At 35.9% G+C, this 20,462-nt stretch overlaps 1 protein-coding gene across 7 annotated transcripts in view; it reads right to left on the minus strand.

The window, feature by feature from the left end:
* Positions 1-472: 472 nt before the first annotated feature.
* USP7 (ubiquitin specific peptidase 7) overlaps positions 473-20,462 on the minus strand; it is a 97,536-nt gene continuing 77,546 nt past the window's right edge. For 4 of the 7 annotated variants that reach the window (XM_074196362.1, XM_074196364.1, XM_074196365.1 and 1 more), the window contains exons 20-31: positions 20,336-20,403; positions 19,868-19,968; positions 19,103-19,256; positions 18,322-18,389; positions 17,546-17,654; positions 17,365-17,442; positions 16,390-16,490; positions 13,735-13,834; positions 12,749-12,868; positions 9,227-9,298; positions 8,663-8,753; positions 473-8,213 (exon numbers count right to left, since the gene is read on the minus strand). In XM_074196362.1, the coding sequence (XP_074052463.1) occupies positions 8,107-8,213; positions 8,663-8,753; positions 9,227-9,298; positions 12,749-12,868; positions 13,735-13,834; positions 16,390-16,490; positions 17,365-17,442; positions 17,546-17,654; positions 18,322-18,389; positions 19,103-19,256; positions 19,868-19,968; positions 20,336-20,403 (1,169 nt within the window). In that variant the 3' untranslated portion in view covers positions 473-8,106. The remainder of the gene's footprint in view (positions 8,214-8,662; positions 8,754-9,226; positions 9,299-12,748; positions 12,869-13,734; positions 13,835-16,389; positions 16,491-17,364; positions 17,443-17,545; positions 17,655-18,321; positions 18,390-19,102; positions 19,257-19,867; positions 19,969-20,335; positions 20,404-20,462) is intronic. The other 3 variants (XR_012470699.1, XR_012470698.1, XM_074196363.1) reach the window with 3 other exon arrangements.

Here is a 20,462-nt window from a genome sequence, read left to right on the forward strand (position 1 = left end):
GGAAACAGCCAGATACAAGGCAAAAAGGGTTAAATGACTTGCCCAAGGCCACACAGTCAAGTCAGGTGTTTGATCCCATTCTTTCATCTGTGACGTCTTTTGCTTAATAAACCTGCAAAAATTCAGAATCCAATTATTTTAAGATTTTAACCTGATTTGGGGCAGCTAGGTGGTCCAGTGGATAGAGCACTAGCCCTGGAGTCAGGAGTACCTGAGCTCAAATCCAGTCTCAGACACTTATTACCTAGCCGTGTGGCCTTGGGGGAGGAGAGAAAAATTAATGTCATTATGTAGTTGTTTCTTTAACCCTTTAAGTCAGAGACTCAAATTCCCAAGTACATTTTGGGATATTTTTCCCTTAATTGGATATTGCCCTTGTTTGGAAACATCAATCTTTTACTGCTTCCTCCTCTGGCACCCCATTCCCATGATCGTCAAGAACTTCCTTCACAAGTACACAGGCTCACAAAGCTCAAAACATGAACATCTTTTATTTGGGGGTGGGGGGGAAGGGGGCAGTCATGTTGTTGGAACCCTCTTTAGCTTTCCTGTATTATTTGTAGTTCTGCTTCCTGTAGTTCTCCTTGTCTTCTGAAGGTGGCAGTCCATCCAGGCCATCTCATTACTATCTTATTGCTCCAGTGGAGTTCCCTTGCTTCAGAAGATGGTACTGGTTCCCTTTACCAGAAAACCAGCTCATGGTCAGTTCAGTCTGTCTTAGCTGAGCTAGTTCCTGGATCAAAAGCCACTTCCAGAGCAGAGGGCCTCTTTTTTTAAGTCAGGGTTCTGACAGCAGTTCTTGACAATTTAGGAAATCAGAAATACCTAAGCAGTTAAGAGAGGAAGTTGAGGTTTTGGTGAAGTTATTCAGCAAAACAGGTAGGTGAAGAACTATTGCTTTAGTGCAGTGGAAACAGTGCTGGATTTGGAGTTAAAGAACTTGGGTTTGAATCCTGGTTCTGCTTCTTTACTACTTATGTGACACGGGAGTCCTTCCCCTTCAGGTTCTAAATCCACGAACCCAGGAGGCATTCCAACTAAAATTACAAATTATAATTAGAATAGATTGAAATTTTTTAAGTCTAGTCCAGGCTAAGAGAAATAATACTGGGCATGGTATAAAAAGGACAGTCCAAATTCCATCTCACTTTTGAGCCTGAATGGAAAAAAATATCTCATACCCTGGCCCCTTAATTTTTTCACTTACAACTTCATTTCTGAAGGTTTTTTAACTTCCCAAAGCCCCAGGTTTCCCCAAGGGCTTAAGGAATCTCCCCATTTTTCATTCTTTGTAACATCCCCAACTACCCAGTTAACTGCCCTGGTAAAAAGTCTGTTGGAAATCACATCTTTACAAATTCTTCCCCAGCTTCAGGATGTTAGTCTGACACTACTTGGGTAATAAGTACACATTTTAGGTCTAAAGGATTCAGAAGAGGTCCTCCACTTTCAACTGCCTTATTTGCTCAAATTATACTGCATTTGGGGCAAAAAAGCCTTTTAAGTCCTTAAATCTTTTTTTTTATCATCAGCTGCCAGACACTGGATATTGACTCCACCCAACCCTTTCCCACTCCTGTAAGGATGTATACCCACCCCTTCCCAATCTTAATGCAATTTGATGCAGGGGAGAAATAAAAAACAAATACAGTGGTCCAGATCCCTGAAGATCTGGTTTCTAATCCTGGCTCTGGCATTACAATCAATCCTGGTTTTGAGGACTAGATTTGGAGTCCAAGTACTGCCACTTATACTATCTTTGATACTTCCCATCTCTAGGCCCCATTTCACATAGGAACTGGATTACTTTGAAGATTTTCTTATCTATCAAATGGAGGTTGCCACATAGGGATATTTTGATCGTGAAAGTGCTTTAAAACTATAAAGCTAGTCCTTAAAAGTGTTTTTGGGGAAGGTGACTTTCATTTACTAAGACAATGCGTTTCAAATTTTTATTTCTCAATAATACTTTGGGCATGATGGATGATGGGTCCTTGGAATTTTAGCAACAGAGTTGAGCACACTCTTCGAGGGAAATATTTCACTCCCATCTAGTGGTGAAAATCTTTATTGTCACAAATATAATGTAAATCTCAAAGGTTTTCCATCTCTCCTACTCCTGAAGGTGGTTAGAAAAATTGGGATTTCCTTGACCATATACTCCAATTGCAGCTAGCCTCTTCTAGTCATTATCTATCCATTTAAAAATGATTTATTTTTTATTAACTTTTTTTTTTTGGTAAGGCAAACAGGGTTAAGTGGCTTGCCCAAGGCCACATAGCTAGGTGTGTCTGAGACCAGATTTGAACTCAGGTACTCCTGACTCCAGGGCCGGTGCTTTATCCACCTAGCCACCCCTAAAAATGATTTTCTTAACTAATTTCATAGTGACTTTCTACACTCAAGAAACCTTTAGATTGCCTTACTAGTATCTCTACTTTTCTACCTCTGATCCTTGCTATGCCATGTGATAGAAACTACACTTTTTTGTGTGTAGGCTAGAAATTTCAGTTTAATGTCTTTCTGAATTCCAGTCCTATCCCTCAATCACTGATGCCTAATCTAAAATAATTTGACCTGGAGACTTGTCTCTCTGCCCTTCTCATCCAAATGAAATATTACTTGCCTTACTTGTTCAGGATAGTTAACTCTTTAGTTTTACATCTATACCTTCTTTCTTCCCTTGGATTCTAAGATTTTAAAAAAATTTCTAAACCAAGGCTAACTCATGCATACACCTGTGCCTCTGACCACATTCCTTTGAGCTCCAATAAGTCCAAAAGACTAGTGGAACAAGGGAAATCAAAACAATTCATCCAGTTCCCTACTTAAGTGCAGAAGCCCTTCACTAGAAGGTAGCATATTATCAGTCAACTCCCTTGATTTCATGATTGGCTTCCCAGTGACCCTTTTGCTGTTTCTATGTATGAGATTTTTCCAATGTTAACATTGCACTGTTCTCTCAGCAAATCCTCCCAACTTTTCTCTCTTAAATCCTTAAGTCTTTTCCTCTCACCCTTTCCTTTTGTAATCTCAAGAAACTGAATTCCTCCAAAATGCTCTCTGGCTGCCTTCTATATCAGCAATTAGAGACATAAAACACAGGACTTAGTTCTTTTGCTGACTTATTACCTTACCTTTCTTTAGTCCTTTCATTTTTTGAGTCAAAGTGTGGGAACAGAGGGGCTTCACACTACAGTCTCCAATGATTATCATCTATTGTTGATCTTCCGGTCCATCACACCTGTGCTCTGGCCTCACTTGGATTCCTCCCTTTGCAATCTTTAGAAAGATAGGGTCTATCCACACTTTGCTTCTCCTTAATGCCTAGCTGGATAAAGAAAGTGCTTTTATATTTGTTGGGTTGTTTTCATTTTATTTCTATTGGCATCTTTTCTCCAACAACAAAAACAAAAAGAACTAATACTGCATTATTCCATACTTAATAAAGGTATAAAGATAAAGACAACAAGTTTGGAAGAACTAAGTCTTATGTACACATATAAATATATCCAGATTTATGTCTACATATTTCAAATTCAAATTTAGAAACATCTTTAAAAGTCTTTATAACAAAATATTTACACGCAAAGCATTAAGATTACTTAGTAGATGAATATTGTTTTCAAGTTGGATAAAACCCTGAACTTCATTGAGTCAACCACAAATTACTAAATCTAGTTTGCTGATGAGACTCATACTGTTCCTCCACACTAGAAGGGGATGTAAAACTGTATTGATTCTAGTGAAAGGAATCAAGCCCTGTCTAGGTATACAAAAGCTACTTCCTGATGTGGTTTTGACCCAAATCTTAAATCCTATTATTGTTAACCATTATCAGTTTTTCTAATACTATCTTACCAGAAATTACCATTATGTTCGTTTTCATGCTCCAAGCTCAAATATTGCTTGTTTCAAATTTTGACTCTTAGCTAGCTCTCAAACATGCTTTTGATGAAACAACCTTTAAAACTAAAAGAAGGGGCTAGGATAACCAGGGAAGTTCTCATTCTGACACCTGTTTCTTCTCCAAACTGACTTTATCTGGTGGGTTCCCTTCTTTAGAAATGATCAAGATTGAGCTATTATCACTATTGTGATCAAATTTTATTTCAATATTTGAATTAAATGATTCCATTTTTCTCTCTAAAAGTACCAAACAAAAGAAACAATCAGAAAAAGGCACAAAATTTAGAAGATGCATTCAAGCGTTTTCTCCACTTTTCCTTTAGTACTTAGAACTACAGGGAGAAATGATTTTCTAATTTTACTTTTTAATTTTTTCACTTACAAAACAAAAACCACACCTTTCCTTTCAATTCTCAAGGAAAGAGACAGAAAAAAGAAATCAACAGAGCAGAATTTAAAGAATTCTATTGATGGAGAACTTAAAAGAACCAGTCAAGAACTTTTAACTTAAAAGAAAGCTATCAAGTCTGTCAAACATAGAATAAACCAAACAAGGTATTTTTATTTAAGATTTATAACTACCTCCTTCCAAAAAAGCAGTAAGGAGGCAAAAGTCAAACAAGTTATGTTCTTTAAACACATTTAAAGTATTTCAAACTTGTGAGAATCAAACGTATTAGAGGATAACAAATTATTGGAATTGGTACAGATATTTTTCTTTATCCAAGATTGTCAATGAGCTGCCACCTTGAAGATGACTTCCTTTAGGAAAGTTCTCTGATGGTCTATTACATAATTTAATACAATTGTGTGGAGATTTCAGGACATACTGGACAATTGGATAAAAAGTTAGGTGGCCAAAAGAGTAGGATTTGTATTAAAGTCAATTTTTAAAAACCCTTACCATACATTTATTCGATACAACACTTCAAGAACTGCATGTCAGTGAGAGTATTCCCTCCATCAATGAAATTCAAAATTGCACTACAATTTAGTTTTTGTTCTTTAAGAATTTTCATCATCCTGTAGACAAGATGGTGATGAGCTTCTCTACTATTAGTTAGGCTGGTGCTCAAATAACAGCTGTGTAATATTATTATGGCAGCCTTAATGTCTTTCCAGCTTAATAGGATCTATTAGAGCTTGTGTTCTGTTAGTAAAGCCAAGGATACTCTCTGTCATCCAACTATGACTTGGGTGGGAGACCACTTTCCATTCTCCTTCCCCACCTAATTTTCAGAGGTACTCACTGACTCTGGAGTGGCTAGGCTCAAGCAGGTTTTATTGGGATAGGAGGGTACATGCCATCAGTGTTATAGAGCCTGAGTGCTACAAGCCCCTGGTACACTTCTTAAATGTATTTTGGAGTCAATATGTAATCTTACTTAAATCTTTTCAAGAAGTTAATAGGAAAACTGGTATCAAAAATTAAGTCCCATGTTACAGAAATATGATTTTAAAATATAATGAAAATGTCAAAATGTAAATAGGGTTTTAATTATTCAAATGAAGCAGAAGATGAGTGGTAGAAGTGTTTGATCTTTCTGGCATGGATGCTGAACTCCTTTTATGATGATGGCAAGCCAGGAAATTTTCATGAATTTCATTATGCAAAATTCACAAAACAAACTAGTTCTTGGCATTATAAAGCCTGGGAATACATACTAGAAAGATGCACATTGTTTAGTTCTCACTAGACAGAATAAATGATTTAGGTAGAAATACTTTGCTCCTCCTAGTTCCATGCTGTGCTGAAGCACACATGACAACAGCATCTGTCTTTCAAAGACTTGGTTAAAATCATCACTAGGAAATATTTTTAAGGTTCTTTACTCCTACAAGGATAACACATTCTAACCTAAAATAAGCTGCTGCATACTTTGGCTTAAAAAAAAAACAACACATCAATAAATATATCAGTTTGCTATCAAAGGCATGTCATCACAATACTGTGGCTGCTAAAATGAGCCATGGCTTCACAACATCCAAGAAATCAAACAGAATGCATCCCACCCTTTATATATTCCAATGATTTCAAGTGAATCTATATAACATATGTTTTATAAAACTATTATCCCATAGAGGGCCTAGTACATCCCTAGTATCCAATAATGTTAAAGAAGGTGGTAATCACTTCAGTGGTTTAATATAAGCCATTAATGCCATCATTAAGGAAGTACCTTATATTTCATAATTAGAAAACCATTTTTCATTCAATTAAAATGCAGAAGCACTGATGTCATTGATTTCCTTGATTGGAAGCGAAGGAATAATTATATGCATCACACAATGTAAACATTACCAAAAATTCTTTGTAAAAAGTCATTTAATATCCTATGGGAGAGTGGCAGGTTTCTGTTACCCTCCAAGACTGTACTTAATCCCTTCTCCCTTCAAAAATCCCCTTAAATTTCAAAGACAAAAACTACTGGTGAATTGCTTTTACTATCATTTTCACAACTAATTTTTCAGGGATTTGAAGGGCAAAATCTGTGGTACTGCTACTCCCATAAGTGCTATCTATTAATTGATTTTGAAGGCAGCTTTTGGGTTATGAAGGCATACACTATTACAGAGGAAGTTCAGAAAGAGAGATCATAATCGAAAAGTACAGATTTCATCATATACCTTTATAAATACCACATTTGGGATATGTGGACCACAGAATTTTGAAACAAGGCAAGTGGAGTCAAATCTACTCCAAAAACTATGGATCCCACAGACCATACCCTTAAAAAGTATTTAAAGAATATTTCCAGTCATTGTATTTGTACATGGTTCCCTCCTGGAAAACCCTTTATTTCTTAAGCTCAAATGTGACTAAGTTAAGAGGCCAAAAACCAGGATTATACATTGGCAATACTGAAATTAAAAAAAAAAATACATCTTAATAAAACCTTGTTATAAATGAAAAGGTTTCCCAAACTGTACTTCCAGGGAGAGTAGAAATCTTCCTCAACTTCCACGTCACTCACTGAAGTAAAATTTTTATAGAAAATTTTATTCAACATACAACATTTTCCAGCAAAAAGGCAATATACAGGAAGAGTTGTTGTACACTGCTGCTACAGAAACAAAAAAAAAAATACTGGAAAAGAATGAAAAATAAATGTGATTTTCTGATTCTATTTTTACTGCACTCAAAACTAGACACGCTGGCATTAGCTCCAAAATAAAAGGAAACAGTCTGGGACTGAAATAAAACTACACACAATGAATATCAACATCAGTGAAATTCACTTGCAGACTCACCCAACAAAATTAACCTCCAAGTGTTAAATTGTACATGTTCATTCATTAAATATACAATTTCATGTTCTTTTTCTCTTTTTTCTTTTCCTATTTTTTTGCTTTGCTTTTTTTGTTTTTATTTTATTTTTTTACAAAGTCAACAGCTTACTAAACACTAGTGAGCATGCCCTCTGTGCTAAAAGGCTATTTCCCTTGTTTCTTCCATCTGTTTCCATTTAAATGAAACTATAATTCTTTACCTGCTTTTGCCAACTTCAGATGTCATTAAATTTGCCAATAGGCAGTATAGTAAACCTTAATTGTATTTAACAGTGTTTTAAATTTTTTAAAAAGACCCAAAATGTCTTTTTAGGATTTTATTCAGTGCACCCACTCTGCAAAATGGGCAGCAAAGTAGTGGCTGAACTAAATAAATCAAAACTAGTTTATTAAAAAGATCCTATGCAGCTGGAGGAGACATAAATCCCGAATAAGTGCCAACAATGTACACAATGAAGTAGAGATCTCTATTTATTGATGTTGTGAGTTCTTTTTCTTTTGCATTTACAAATGCACAAAAGGTCATTTAAAGTCTAACTGAAGGAAATAAATCAGTTGTGAGTCTAAACATAAGACTGACTTGCTGCAGGTTTGGTGAAGGAAACCATACCAGGAAGGGCAGACAGGTAGCTTATGCCATGTATAAACATACTACAGACAAAATTTTTCCGCCAATATCAATCATCCTACTAGACTCTTCCCCCATTATGCTGACAATTGCCTTGCATTATGTTTACCATAAAATAACTCTCATTGGCATCCAAGCTTTATAAAAACACCTTCATTTTGCTCAAAAAGGGCAGTCAATAGATACAGAGAAGCCAAACTGAACAGCCTCAACAAAATAAAATTAACATCAGCAGCAAATCCTCTTGCTGAAGACTTCAGATATAGTGCACGTGTAAGTCAGTTATGAATTTTAATAGCCTTTTCAAGGTAAGTGTAGCGACTTCTCTTTGGGGCTTTATTGAAATGGTCAAGCCCCAGCCAAGGCCTGGGATGAGACATGTTACCTAGGAGGAAAAAAGAAAGGAAAAAACCTTTAGAACTGTTAGTTTTACACACCTTAACACTATGGTGAGAGTTGTCACGGCTTATAGGTCCAAAGGCTAGTGTGAGGAACTCTCTCTCTCTCTCTCTCTCTCTCTCTCTCTCTCTCTCTCTCTCTCTCTCTCTCTCTCTCTCTCTCTCATAATGTAACTATTTATTTTAGTCAATGGTGAAGTGAATAATACTGGGCAAATACTTCAAGTTTGTTATGTTAACTATATTTTTTCCGTTCTTTTGAACACTGATACATAGTACAATTATAATCTAAGAAAAAAATGGCTCTGAATATTTACTTACTTTAGTGGCATACTAAAATAAGGTATTTCTTCCAACATGATTTATTTTTGCTCTGAGCTGCTTTGACTTGCAGTTGATAAATAACAGTCGAAGAACTAAATGTCAAGGCACTCACCCGGCTGAGCCTCAAAATCTTTCAAATTGACTTCATATTCATCTTCATTTATGTATTGGTGTCGACCCATCATTACAATGGCAAATTTAAACTTAAAAATAAAAAAAAAAGCACAAAAATTTTTTAAGTCTGAATAGAGCCAAAATGTGACACTGCTGGGGAGATTAATTTTATCAATAGTACTGGTAATCATTTCAAGCAATATTTTAGGATATATACACACACACACACACACACACACACACACACACACATATATATATAGTTTAGCTGGCCTACTGGAATGGCTCCTGGCAGGGATAAACTGTGGATGGATAATGTTCTCCCATTCAAAACTATCAGGAATCCCATAAACTGGGGTGGGGGAGATGGTAGCAAATGGTTCATCAACATGGACATTTTATCAGGGAGTATTTAAGGAAAAGTTTGATTAGTTGTGCTAGAGAAAGTAGTTACATCATTATTCAGGGGAAAAAACATGTATATTGTCTTTATTTAATAATAATCAAACAAATATGAGTCTATACAAAAATTATCTTCTGCAAACCTAAAGTAAAATCTTACCTTCTCAAATTCTTTTTCCTGGATATCCAGCATTGTTTGAATTCGCTTCATCACTTCTCTGAAATGTTCACCCTTTAAACAAATATACCCAGTGATACTTAAAAGACAAGGAATTCCACTTGAAACTTTAAACAAACTTTTCAAATAAGACACAAACACAACATTTAAAATAAAAGCAAACCAACAATTCACATCAAACAAAAATACATTAAAAGTCAACTATTTCAAGTGCCCCCAGATCAGATTCAAATTATTCAAAATTATATAAGCAAGTTAAAAGCCCTAATGAAATCCACACTGAGTAGGAAGAAAATGGCATACAAGCTTTCCCGTTTTTTTGATAGGCTAAGTTTTTTTTTGATAAAAGCAAATCAGTGAATAAATGCATTACAAATGATTAGCCTAAGGGGCGGAGCCAAGATGGCAACAAGAAGGGATCAAGGCTTAGGAGCTCTCTGATAAAAACTCATAAACTAAGGACTAACTAAATTTTCGAGAGACATAATCCACAGAGGGACCCAGTGAGGCAGCTCCTACTCAAGGTAACCTGGAAAAGAGCAGAAAGACTCTGCTTGCTCCCTGGGGCCAGAGGGGCAGCCCGCCAGAGCCAAAGAACTTCAGCCTCCTGGAGGCAGCCCCAGGGTGCTGTGAGCTGCAGCGGGGGGAGTCTCCTGAGCTGCACCCCAGGGAGCACCAGCACAAAGTGGGGGAACAAGGGGGACCTCTGCCAGAGCGAGCATGTGGAGCCCAGCCCTCAGGGCACACAGCCAGCAGCTTGGCCACTGCATTTCAGATCCAGGAAACATAAGCAGGCAGAGCCTGTAAGCAGGAGTGCCCAGGGAATGAGCCCATTGAGCTGAGGGAGGTGAGTGAAGAGGGAGTGAAGAGCTCTGTCCTCTGCCCCTGGAACAGGACTCTGGGGCTCTGACCACATTCAGATCCTGATTGCAGTCTAGCCCCCCCCCATTGTGGGAGTGTCCCAAAAGCTCAGGAAGCACCCCCAAAAACAGGCTTAGGCTGGGAAAATGAACAAAGAAACAAGAGGAAGACCACTGAGAAATATTTTGCAAATGAGCCCAAAAAGGATCAAAACACTCAGTCTGAAGATGAGGAAGCACAAGCTCCTGCATCTAAAGACTCCAAAAAAAACAAATTGGGCTCAGGCTATGATAGAGCTCAAAAAAGACTTTGAAAATCAAATGAGGGAGTTAGAAGAAAAACTGGGAAAAGAAAGGAGAGAGATGCAGGAAAAACATGAAAATGAAGTCAGCAGCTTAGTCAAGGAAATCCAAAAAAATACTGAAGAAAATAGCATGCTAAAAAACAGCTTAGGTCAAATGGATAAACAGTTCAAAAAGTTATTGAGGAGAAGAATGCTTTAAAAAGCAAAATTGGCCAGATGGAAAAAGAGATAAGAAAACTCTCTGAGGAGAATAAATCCTTCAGACAAAGAATAGAATTCAGGGAAATTGATGAATTTACCAGAAATCAGGAATCAATACTTCAAAACCAAAAAAATGAAAAATTAGAAGAAAATGTAAAATATCTCATTGAAAAAAAAAACAACTGATATGGAAAACAGACTTAGGAAAGATAATTTGAAAATTATTGGAATACCTGAAAGTCATGATCAGGAAAAGAGCCTTGACATCATTTTCAAAGAATTACTACAGGAAAATTGCCTTGATATTCTAGAAGCAGAGGGCAAAATAGAAATGGAGAGAATCCACCGATCCCGAGAAAGAGATCCCAAAAAACCAACCCCCAGGAATATTATAGCCAAGTTCCAGAACTCCCAAGTCAAAGAGAAAATATTATGAGCAACCAGAAGGACACAGTTCAAATATCGTGGAGCTGCAGTCAGGATCACACAGGACTTAGCAGCATCTACATTGGAAGCTCGTAGGGCTTGGAATGCAATATACCGGAAGGCAAAAGAGCTTAGAATGCAGCCAAGAATGAACTACCCAGCAAGGCTGAATGTCCTCTTCCAGGGAAAAAGATGGACTTTCAATGAACCAGGGGAATTTCAAAGGTTCCTTTTGGAATGGCCAGAGCTGAACAGAAGGTTTGATCTTCAGATACAGGACTCAGGTGAAGCATGGAGATTGGAGGAGAGGGGGAAAATATGAGGGACTTAATGAGGATGAACTGCATGGATAGAAAAATGATACTGATAATGTTCATATGAACCATCTCAGTTAATAGAGCAGGTAGAGGAAGCTTTTATAGTTGAAGCACAGGAGAAAGCTGAATTCGAAGATAAAATATGTTGTAAAAATGGAGTCAATAAGAAAAAAAGGGAAATGGAATGGGAGAAAGAAAAAGGAGAGGGGAATTAGTCCAAGCTATTTCACATAATAAGATTTTTTTTTATTACAATGAGCTATTGCAATGAAATGGAAGGGGGGAGGCAAGGGGAATGAGAGAACCTTTGCTCTCATCAGAGATGGCTAGGAGAGGAAACAGCAAGTATACTCAATGGGGTATAGACTACTGGAGTAAGAAGGAGGGGGGAGCAGGGGGAAGGGGTGGGGATGTGAATAAAGGAGAGGATGGACCATGGGGGGACAGTGGTCAGATATAACACATTTTCTTTTTTTACTTCTTGCAAGGGGCTGGGATTGGATGGCCTGCCCAGGACCACAGGGCCAGGTGGATTCTGGGCCTAAGGAGTGGTATGGGGGCTCAGGGCTTCTTGGCCCCAGGAGCAGGGATCTGTCTGCTGCACCACTCAGCAACCCTACAGCAGAGTCAGAGTGAAAGGAGAGAGAAAATATAGTACATGGTAGTGGAGAAATAAGAAAGGAGGGAGTTGTGATCAGCAATGGCAACGTTGGAAAAATATGGAAGTAACTTTTCTGATGGACTTATCATAAAGAATGTGATCCACTCACGACAGAGTTGATGGTGTTGGAACAAAGACTGAAACACATTTTTTGTTATTATTATTTGGGGGGAGGGTGCAGGGCAAGTGGGGCTGGGTGGCCTGCCTGGGGCCACATAGCAGAGTGATCATTGGGTGTCTGGGGCCGGATTCGGACCCAGATGCTCCTGGGTCAAGGGCCAATGCTCTGTCTGCCACCCAGCCACCCCTACTATTATTACTATTTTATTTTATTTTGGGTTTTTTTTTTCTTCTTTTTGGTTTTTGCAGGGCAGTGGGGATCGGGTGGCTTGCATGTCACATGGCTGGGTGATTATTGAGTTTACGAAGCTGGATATGGACTCGGGTGCTTGTGGCTCCAAGGCTGGTGCCTCGTCCACTGCACCACCTGGCCATACCTACAATTATTACTATTATTTTTTTAATTTTAATCTTTTTTTCTCCCCCCTTTACTTTTTTTTGCCCAAGCAAGTCTATCTATATTCATGGGGGAGGGGGTGTTTTGTTTACTTGTAAACAAAATATATTTTATTAATGTAAAGAAAAACATTTGTACAAAATGAGAATAAAAAAACCAAAAACAAATGATTAGCCTAGTAATCAAAAGAAGAATACAGTCTTAAAAAATGACTTACCTGGTGTATCCTGAGCAAAAATGGTATACCAAAAGTTCCAAAGACCTCTTTGTGGAAATGAGCCACTGTGATTAGCATCTCATTTTCTTTATCTATATCTACCTGGTCCAAGGGTATTTCCTGTAGTCAAATTAAATATACTGATCATGAGCAGTTCTGATAAACAAATTATAAGACAGAAATAGGTATATTTCCAATTAATTTACAAACACTAACAAATCCCAAGTTTTTTTGGTATGGCATAGGTCTTTTTCAAAAGGACAAAGACATCAAAAAATAAATTATTTTCAATATAAAAGCATCATTCTAATATATTTATTAACTAATGTTTCAGAGAAACTAGGGAAGGCTTGTATGAAATAATGCAGTGTGAAGTGAGCAGGAAATTTATAAGAACTTTGCTTTTTGTGTCTTGCATAAGACTCCTCTTGACTCACATTATTAGCTATCATCTACATTTCCTGGCTTCCTACAGTTATAAGCTTAGATCCTATAAGAAGCCTTCCCTGATCCCTGTTAAAGTTAATGTTTTCCTTCTATTATATCCAATTTATCCTATATACAGTTTTTGTTATACCCTATGAGCTCCTTGAAAGGAACTCTAGGACTCAGACTAACAGACTGAGTCCATGACTTCTCGGTTAAGAGGTGAGTAACGAGAGGAAGCTGTGAAGTAAGACTAGTATTTAATGGAGGTTTTCTCCTAGAAGTAACCAGAAGAACTTTTAAAAAAAAGTCATGACACTAGACAGAGAACCCTGTAAAATGTTTTTGCCCAAAACAAAATCTTGTAAGAGCCCTCTATTTGCAGAAATCCCTAGAACCCATTTTGCCATCAATCTGAAAGCTGTCTGGCATAAAAAATGTAACTTTTAAGAATTTTTTTTAAAAAATTAAAGAAAAGACAGGTATAAGCCAACTGCACAATCCAATTAATACTAGTTCTTTACAAAATTTAGCTGTTCTAAATCTTATGCTTTACTAACCTCTATTCGAAATGTTCGACTTGTTGCAGGTGATAAACATTCTAACAATTCATCTTCTTGATGGACACCAATAATTTTGTAGCTTACAATTTCTAGCAGCCTTAAAAACAGGAATAAAATCAAAACATTACTTTACAAAAATGACTATTTGGATTAAATTATTACACAACAAGGGGGTACTTTTTGAACTAGCTTGTTCTAAATTTATCTAACTGGATTCACTTTATTAAAGTTTTTTTTTAACCTTGGTTGAAATTTCAAAGGAGGATTTTTCTTAATGGTAGAGGAAAGTGAGGAGAAAAAAGTGCTAATAGAAAAAAATTACAAGAAATACATTTGTGAGAAGGAAACATACGATAATGAAATGAATACTAACTTTAAGTGATTATTCAAGCTGAATGACTCATTGACAACTTCAAATCAAATTTATGTTTTAGGGGTTTTTCATTTAGTTTTCTCTACCGCTCTCTGCCTTACTAATTTTGATTAGTGTAATCAAACAAAATAATGCTAGGCAAGGATAGAAGAGGGGAGGGACTTAATTCAAATATAATGACAAATTCAAAAAAATCATTTTTTCACTAACTTTTGCGAAAAGATTTGGAGGAACAGGAAAATGCAACAATTGTTGCTTTCATTGGTAACTATCACTCTGGGATGTTCATTTTAGGCTTCTCAACTCCTGCTCTGCTTGACCTTTGAGTGTAGAGAACTGGAAATGAACACTCTCACACTGGTCATATCCTTCACATCCCAGTGACTCTAAACACTTGTGGATCAAACAAATCCCATTCCATACCTCCACTCATCTGATTCCCCATTCCCATTCCCTTCAACTCTTCCATTCAAAAGTTCAACTTAATTCTACCCAACCTTCCATTGTGCTCTCTATCCATTTCAAAGGAAACAAATAGGTGGAAAGCGAAAGAACTAGTAGGAATGGAAAAGATGTTAGGTGAAGGGAAATTGATTCTTTCTGAAATCTAGTTTCCCTTTGACAACAGTCTTCTTTCTGGTACTGGTCAGACCTTTTATTCAGATCTTCATTGGTTTCCTAGTCAAGGAAGAAGTGGAGTTGAAATACTCTCTGCCCTCCCATTGCCAGCTGCCAAGTTCTTCCATACCTCCATTACTCACTAACTTCTCTTCATGCTATATTCATCAACCACTCAAACAAAATCTTGGGACCTGTTGTTTCTAGAGCTCCCCAGGCTCCCTCAGTGACTTCAAATTCCAACATACAAAATACTGATTTATACTGATAAACTCTGTAGTTAGGAGGGCAGTCTAACCTCCAATGACTGACTCTACCACCCAAACTCAGCCAAAGATGATCATACCCCTTGAGCAACCTTAAAAGTACAACCATTATGTTAAAAAAAATTCTGAATTACTGTTTTCTGAACATAATACATTGACTTTCATTCCCTTTTCTTTATCTTACCCAATCAAGCTACAGTCTTAGATCACTACCTCCTTGGATCCCTGCTACTGAATAGAGGTATTAAAAAAAACAAAACCACACACAATGATTCTGTCTACCACAAGTTTCTATAAGCAAAGTCTACTACTACTACTACTACTACTACTACTACTACTACTACTACTACTACTACTACTACTACTCACACACACCCACCTCTATCTCCCACATTAACTCACTATCCTAGTCTTCAAACATTTTCTTACCTTCTCAAACATCCCATTCTTCTTCTGAGTATCTTACCTGAGAACCTTGTCTCATATTTTACAGAAAAAACTGGCTACTTGCTATGAACTTCTGCTTTTACCTTCTACCTCATTTACTATCACTCAGATATGTCCCATCTATTTCTCCTTCACCCTTGAGTGATGAAGTCATCTTATTTATTTTTGTTTTGGGGGTTTTGCAAGGCAAATGGGGTTAAGTGGCTTGCCCAAGGCCACACACCTAGGTAATTATTAAGAGTCTGAGCCCAGATTTGAACTCAACTACTTCTGACTCCAGGGCCAGTGCTCTAGCTAATCATTTCTTATCAAGGCTAATTTCTACTTGTTGAAGAGATCCCTTTCCAACAACTTTTCCTGTCATCCACAATCTTTCTCTTATTTTTGCCATTTCCTTTACCCTAAGAAAACACTTGATCCTTAGCTTCCCATTCCCAATAAGTATCATCTATATATCTTTCAATCGTTTTGGAGCTTAACTCCTCAAAAAAGATCATTTAGATTGAAGGAGAGAAGAAACATACCTTCATTTCCCCCCTCTCTCCTCTTACCATCTGGCTTCTGACCTCATTCCAAAGTTCCTCTCCAAAATTACTAATATTCTTAGTTGCAAAATCCTAGAAGTCTTTTGCAAATCCTCAATATCTGTGACCTCTTTGACACTGTTGATCACTCTCCTCTCTTAGGTTTTTTCCTCCTGGTTCTCTTCCTATCTGACCTCTTTCTTGTTGGATCCTCCATTTTTTTTGGGGGGGGGGGGGGTTCCCTCAATTAGATTATAGTAAAGTTCTTGTACAGCAGGATGTGGCTTTTCCTTTTTTGTATCTCCAGTGGTAAACACAGTGCCTACTGATTATCATTCATGTAGATGAATATATCTGGATAGCAAGACTTTGTTTTGTCTTACTTCCTTTGTACTTTCCATGACTACCTTCAGGAAATGCTTACCTAAGTTTCCCTGATGCTTTTTCACATAGTTCTACAGCCTTTTTACATTCTTCTAACAGGTCCCGGACACACCCATGTTTATCTGGATATAGTGTTATTTCCTAAATAGTAAAAGAATTAAACAGGTACTGTTTAGAAAATTCAAAATGGCTTTTTATCCAGTGTCTCACATTCCTGTGGAAAAGGCCAAGTCCTCATAGGTGATGCAAAAAGCTAGATATATGAAATCATATATAATCTGGAAAACCTTGAAGTAGTGATATAGCAGCAAAAAAACAGTCTGTGGCCTAAAATTCCCAAGCTAAATACAGAAACTCTCATCACAAGACTGGATAAATGCTCCCCCCCTCCTCTCTTCAGCAATTGACATTGTCTACCTAGGATCTTACAAGTTTAGACATTTGTAACATTTTTAAAAAAGCATTTCAATTACATCAACCTTAAAAGGTTTACACCAAGTATGTTTTGCAAAGTAGTAAATAAAAATGGTGTGTCTAGAATTACAGACTATCAGAGTTAGAACCTAAATAAAGTAAAAATAGAATCTTTATAGTATAAAGTACCTGTAATAATAATCTAATCTGACATGATACAAGATATGGAAAATGTTATGTTCAAAATGGCAAATTAGTAATTTTATTTCTAATTTTCTGAAGTAAAGATGTCCTAAAAGTTTATTGAGGAATAAAAGCTCTTATTTTAATGAGAAAGTTTTGGAATGTTCCAGTATTCCAGTTCCATAAACACAGTTAACAGATTTTGGTAAGGGTCACACAGCTAGTAAGTGTCTGAGGCCACATTTAAACTCAAGAAGTAGAGTCTTCCTGACTCAAGAAAAACTGAATCCAAAGCCCTCTAATAAAACCCAAATAGTATTGTCCATGGGGTCATGTAGGGTTGGACATGACTGAAGAACAACAAAACTTTGCTGAGGAAATTTACAATTAGATCATATTAAAATATCATTTTGCTTACCTCTTCCCTAAATTGACTGTTTAGCCAGATACATTTAAAACTCCTTCGATTTTCAAAATCTGTTATTTTCATTTTCAGCTAGGAAAAACAAATATAGTTTAATGATATGTACACATGTATTTTCCTCCCACCCCTCTTGTGGTGATTTTCACTTCACTTATAAAATGATTTGGCTTCCTACCTGCTGGTAGTAAAGTTTCTTGGGTTGTCTGGGTTTAAAGAACTGCAGGAGATCTCTTAAAGTACCTTCATAATTATGTCTAAGAGGATTACCTGGGCCATCCCTATAACTTTACAAGAAAAAAGTATATAAATATAATGTGCTTATTTATATCTATAGTCTAACCATCTGGCTATACCTACAGAAGCAAGCCACTATCCTTTTAATCCTAGGTATATAACTCAAAATCAACCATTTGAAATTAAGAGTTGGAATTATGATAATTTTTTTTATAAGAAATGATCACAGATGAAAAAAATCTTTCCTCATGGCAAACACTGGAATCAAAAGTAATATTTAGATATGAATGCATGCTGGAGTTTCTTATAAAAGTTTAATATTATGAAATCATATAACTGAATCTGCAAATTAAACAAGCATCCTTAAAAATTATATTGACTCACTCCTTTACAGTTCAGGCTAATTGCCTGAAATAGCTCTTTTCTTCCCATTCATTTTCACATGATCACGATCTTCCAGCTAACATACATTCTGTACCCAGTCACCCTTCAGTTTTTCAAATCAATGACTGCAAAATATTAAAATACAAAACCTCCTACTCTTTCCTTGGGTCAACCCAATGTAATAATAGCAAAGAATGGAATACCAACTGTTGCTTAGTATGAAACAATTGAAAAAAATTACTATAACTTATTTTAAACAGATTTCACATTAACAGAGAAAAGCACAGGGAAATGTCAGGCTGAACTTCACGGACTGCTACAAATACATCTTACCCTTGGGACTTAAAGAACTGAAGTAACATTGGATCCGTATTTAGCCTCTGTGCAACTGTCTTTGCAACCTAACAAAAAGAAAATGCTGGTGATGACAAAGTATGACTCAAACCAGATCAAAATATAGAATTTAAACATCAAACTACTGACTAGTTCACTTGGTAAAAATTCAAAAGTAGAGGGATAAAAACAGAATATGACCTAGCAAATAGTTTTCTTAACATTTTTACTTTCGCCCATAATAATTAGAGATGCTCTTAATATTAGACTTTGAGGTTCTATTTGTAAGAATTTGAGGACCAAGGTAAAAAAACCTTCAATATATATTGAAATAACTTTGGTTCATCAATAAAGAATATTTTATTCAAATGTTTTAGCTTACCAAGGAGTACAATGCTTTCTCATTAAATATTAACTTTTAATATTGTTCCATTTTCCCAATTATGATTATCAGAGATTCAATCTTAACATTCTACCCCCCACCCCACCCGGGGCACATCCAGACTCACACTTAACAAGGGAAAGTTTAGGGTGAGCTTTAGGTTACAAAAGCATATATATGTTCTGTGGAATATTTAAAATTATTAAAGAAGGAAAAAAGATTAAAAAAGTTATTATTAATACAATTTAAAGAGCATTATGTGTTTTGAGTATGATCTATAAGATTAAAATGATACATGTTTAAAACTGATGACTATTACTAAGGAAGTTTAACTAGACTGAAGGAAAAACAAATTTTTCTAGAACTTGGAAAGCAAACATTATAATTTGTAGCACAAACCTGAAAATAGTTCATCCTATTTGACAAAGTAACAACAAACCCAGGATCATTAGGAATAGTTTTATCACAGAAAATGACATCCACACGATGATACAGGTCTCTGAAATACTCCTTTGCAGTTGGCAGTTCACTGTTATCATTTTCTGGGTCATCTCTGAAAACAAAAACCTAAGTTATTAATTACTTAAAAATACATGATAGGAGAAATGGTTAAAACAAATTTCACTAATAATTTTTAATACATTTTAAATGAGAAAAATTAATGTGAATGGATACTTATACAATCAAGAATCTATATCATATTAACATTTAAATATATTTTTGTGGCTTAGAAGACTACAAAAGCTGGTACTTAAAAATGATTTGAGGCAAGACAAATACACTTCTAGAGGCATACTAATGAATTAGTCATACTAATACTAGTTTATTTGCATAATCCTGAAAGTAAGACTAGTTTCAAATTGCTGTTTAAAATCTAGTTGTTCCCAGATGATGCTCAACTTAAATGGAACAAATAAGGCAAAGACACAACTGAGTATATCTAACATGTTTTTGACAAACCAAAACTTAATTATGTATGTTTTTAAGCTTATTTAATTTAGATAAAAAGCATCAGGTATATGGTATAAATTTAGATAAAAGGCATCAAATGTGAGAAATAGAGGTCAGGTTTTAATTTCATGACAAATTCCTACCATTTAATGAAAAAAGTTATTAGTTCAACTTGATCATAATTAAAGGTTAAACCCTTCAAAAAATACATACTTCTGAAACACTATGATGTCACCATCCATTAGTTCATCGAGTGCTTTATCAAGAGACACATCATAATCCTGAATTCTCTCTGTTAAATTCGGTTTAACTTCCTACAGTAAAAGATAATATGAAAACAAAAACAAAGCAGCTTCTGTATTTATAAGATTTGAAAAAAAAAACAGTAATCTTTACAAGACATGCATTCACTCTTCAGTAAAGACCTTCTTAATCACTTCTATCTTTACTATAAACTTTAGATATATAGAATAAGAATTATTAACTAAACCCTAAGTCACAAAATATGAATACAAAATAGGCATAAAATTAGTGTGATGCTAAGTTTTTCTTTAAATCACAAACAATCTGGCTACAAATAAAGTTTGAAATTTAATACCAATCAGAATAAACAAATGAAATTTCCAACTAAAACTGAATATAGCCTAGAATGCTATTTTAGAAAAGGTAAACAATTCAAACCTCATAGAGGATAAGGTTAGTTTCTTGGGAAAATCCTGCTCTTTCACACATAACAGGGAGCAAGTCGCCTAATAAAGAAAAGAAAATATGCATAAAAACACATCAAAATATAATATCCTGAAATTTA

Source organism: Macrotis lagotis, chromosome 8, assembly GCF_037893015.1.
Source record: "Macrotis lagotis isolate mMagLag1 chromosome 8, bilby.v1.9.chrom.fasta, whole genome shotgun sequence".
NCBI classification, from domain to species: Eukaryota; Metazoa; Chordata; class Mammalia; order Peramelemorphia; family Peramelidae; genus Macrotis; species Macrotis lagotis.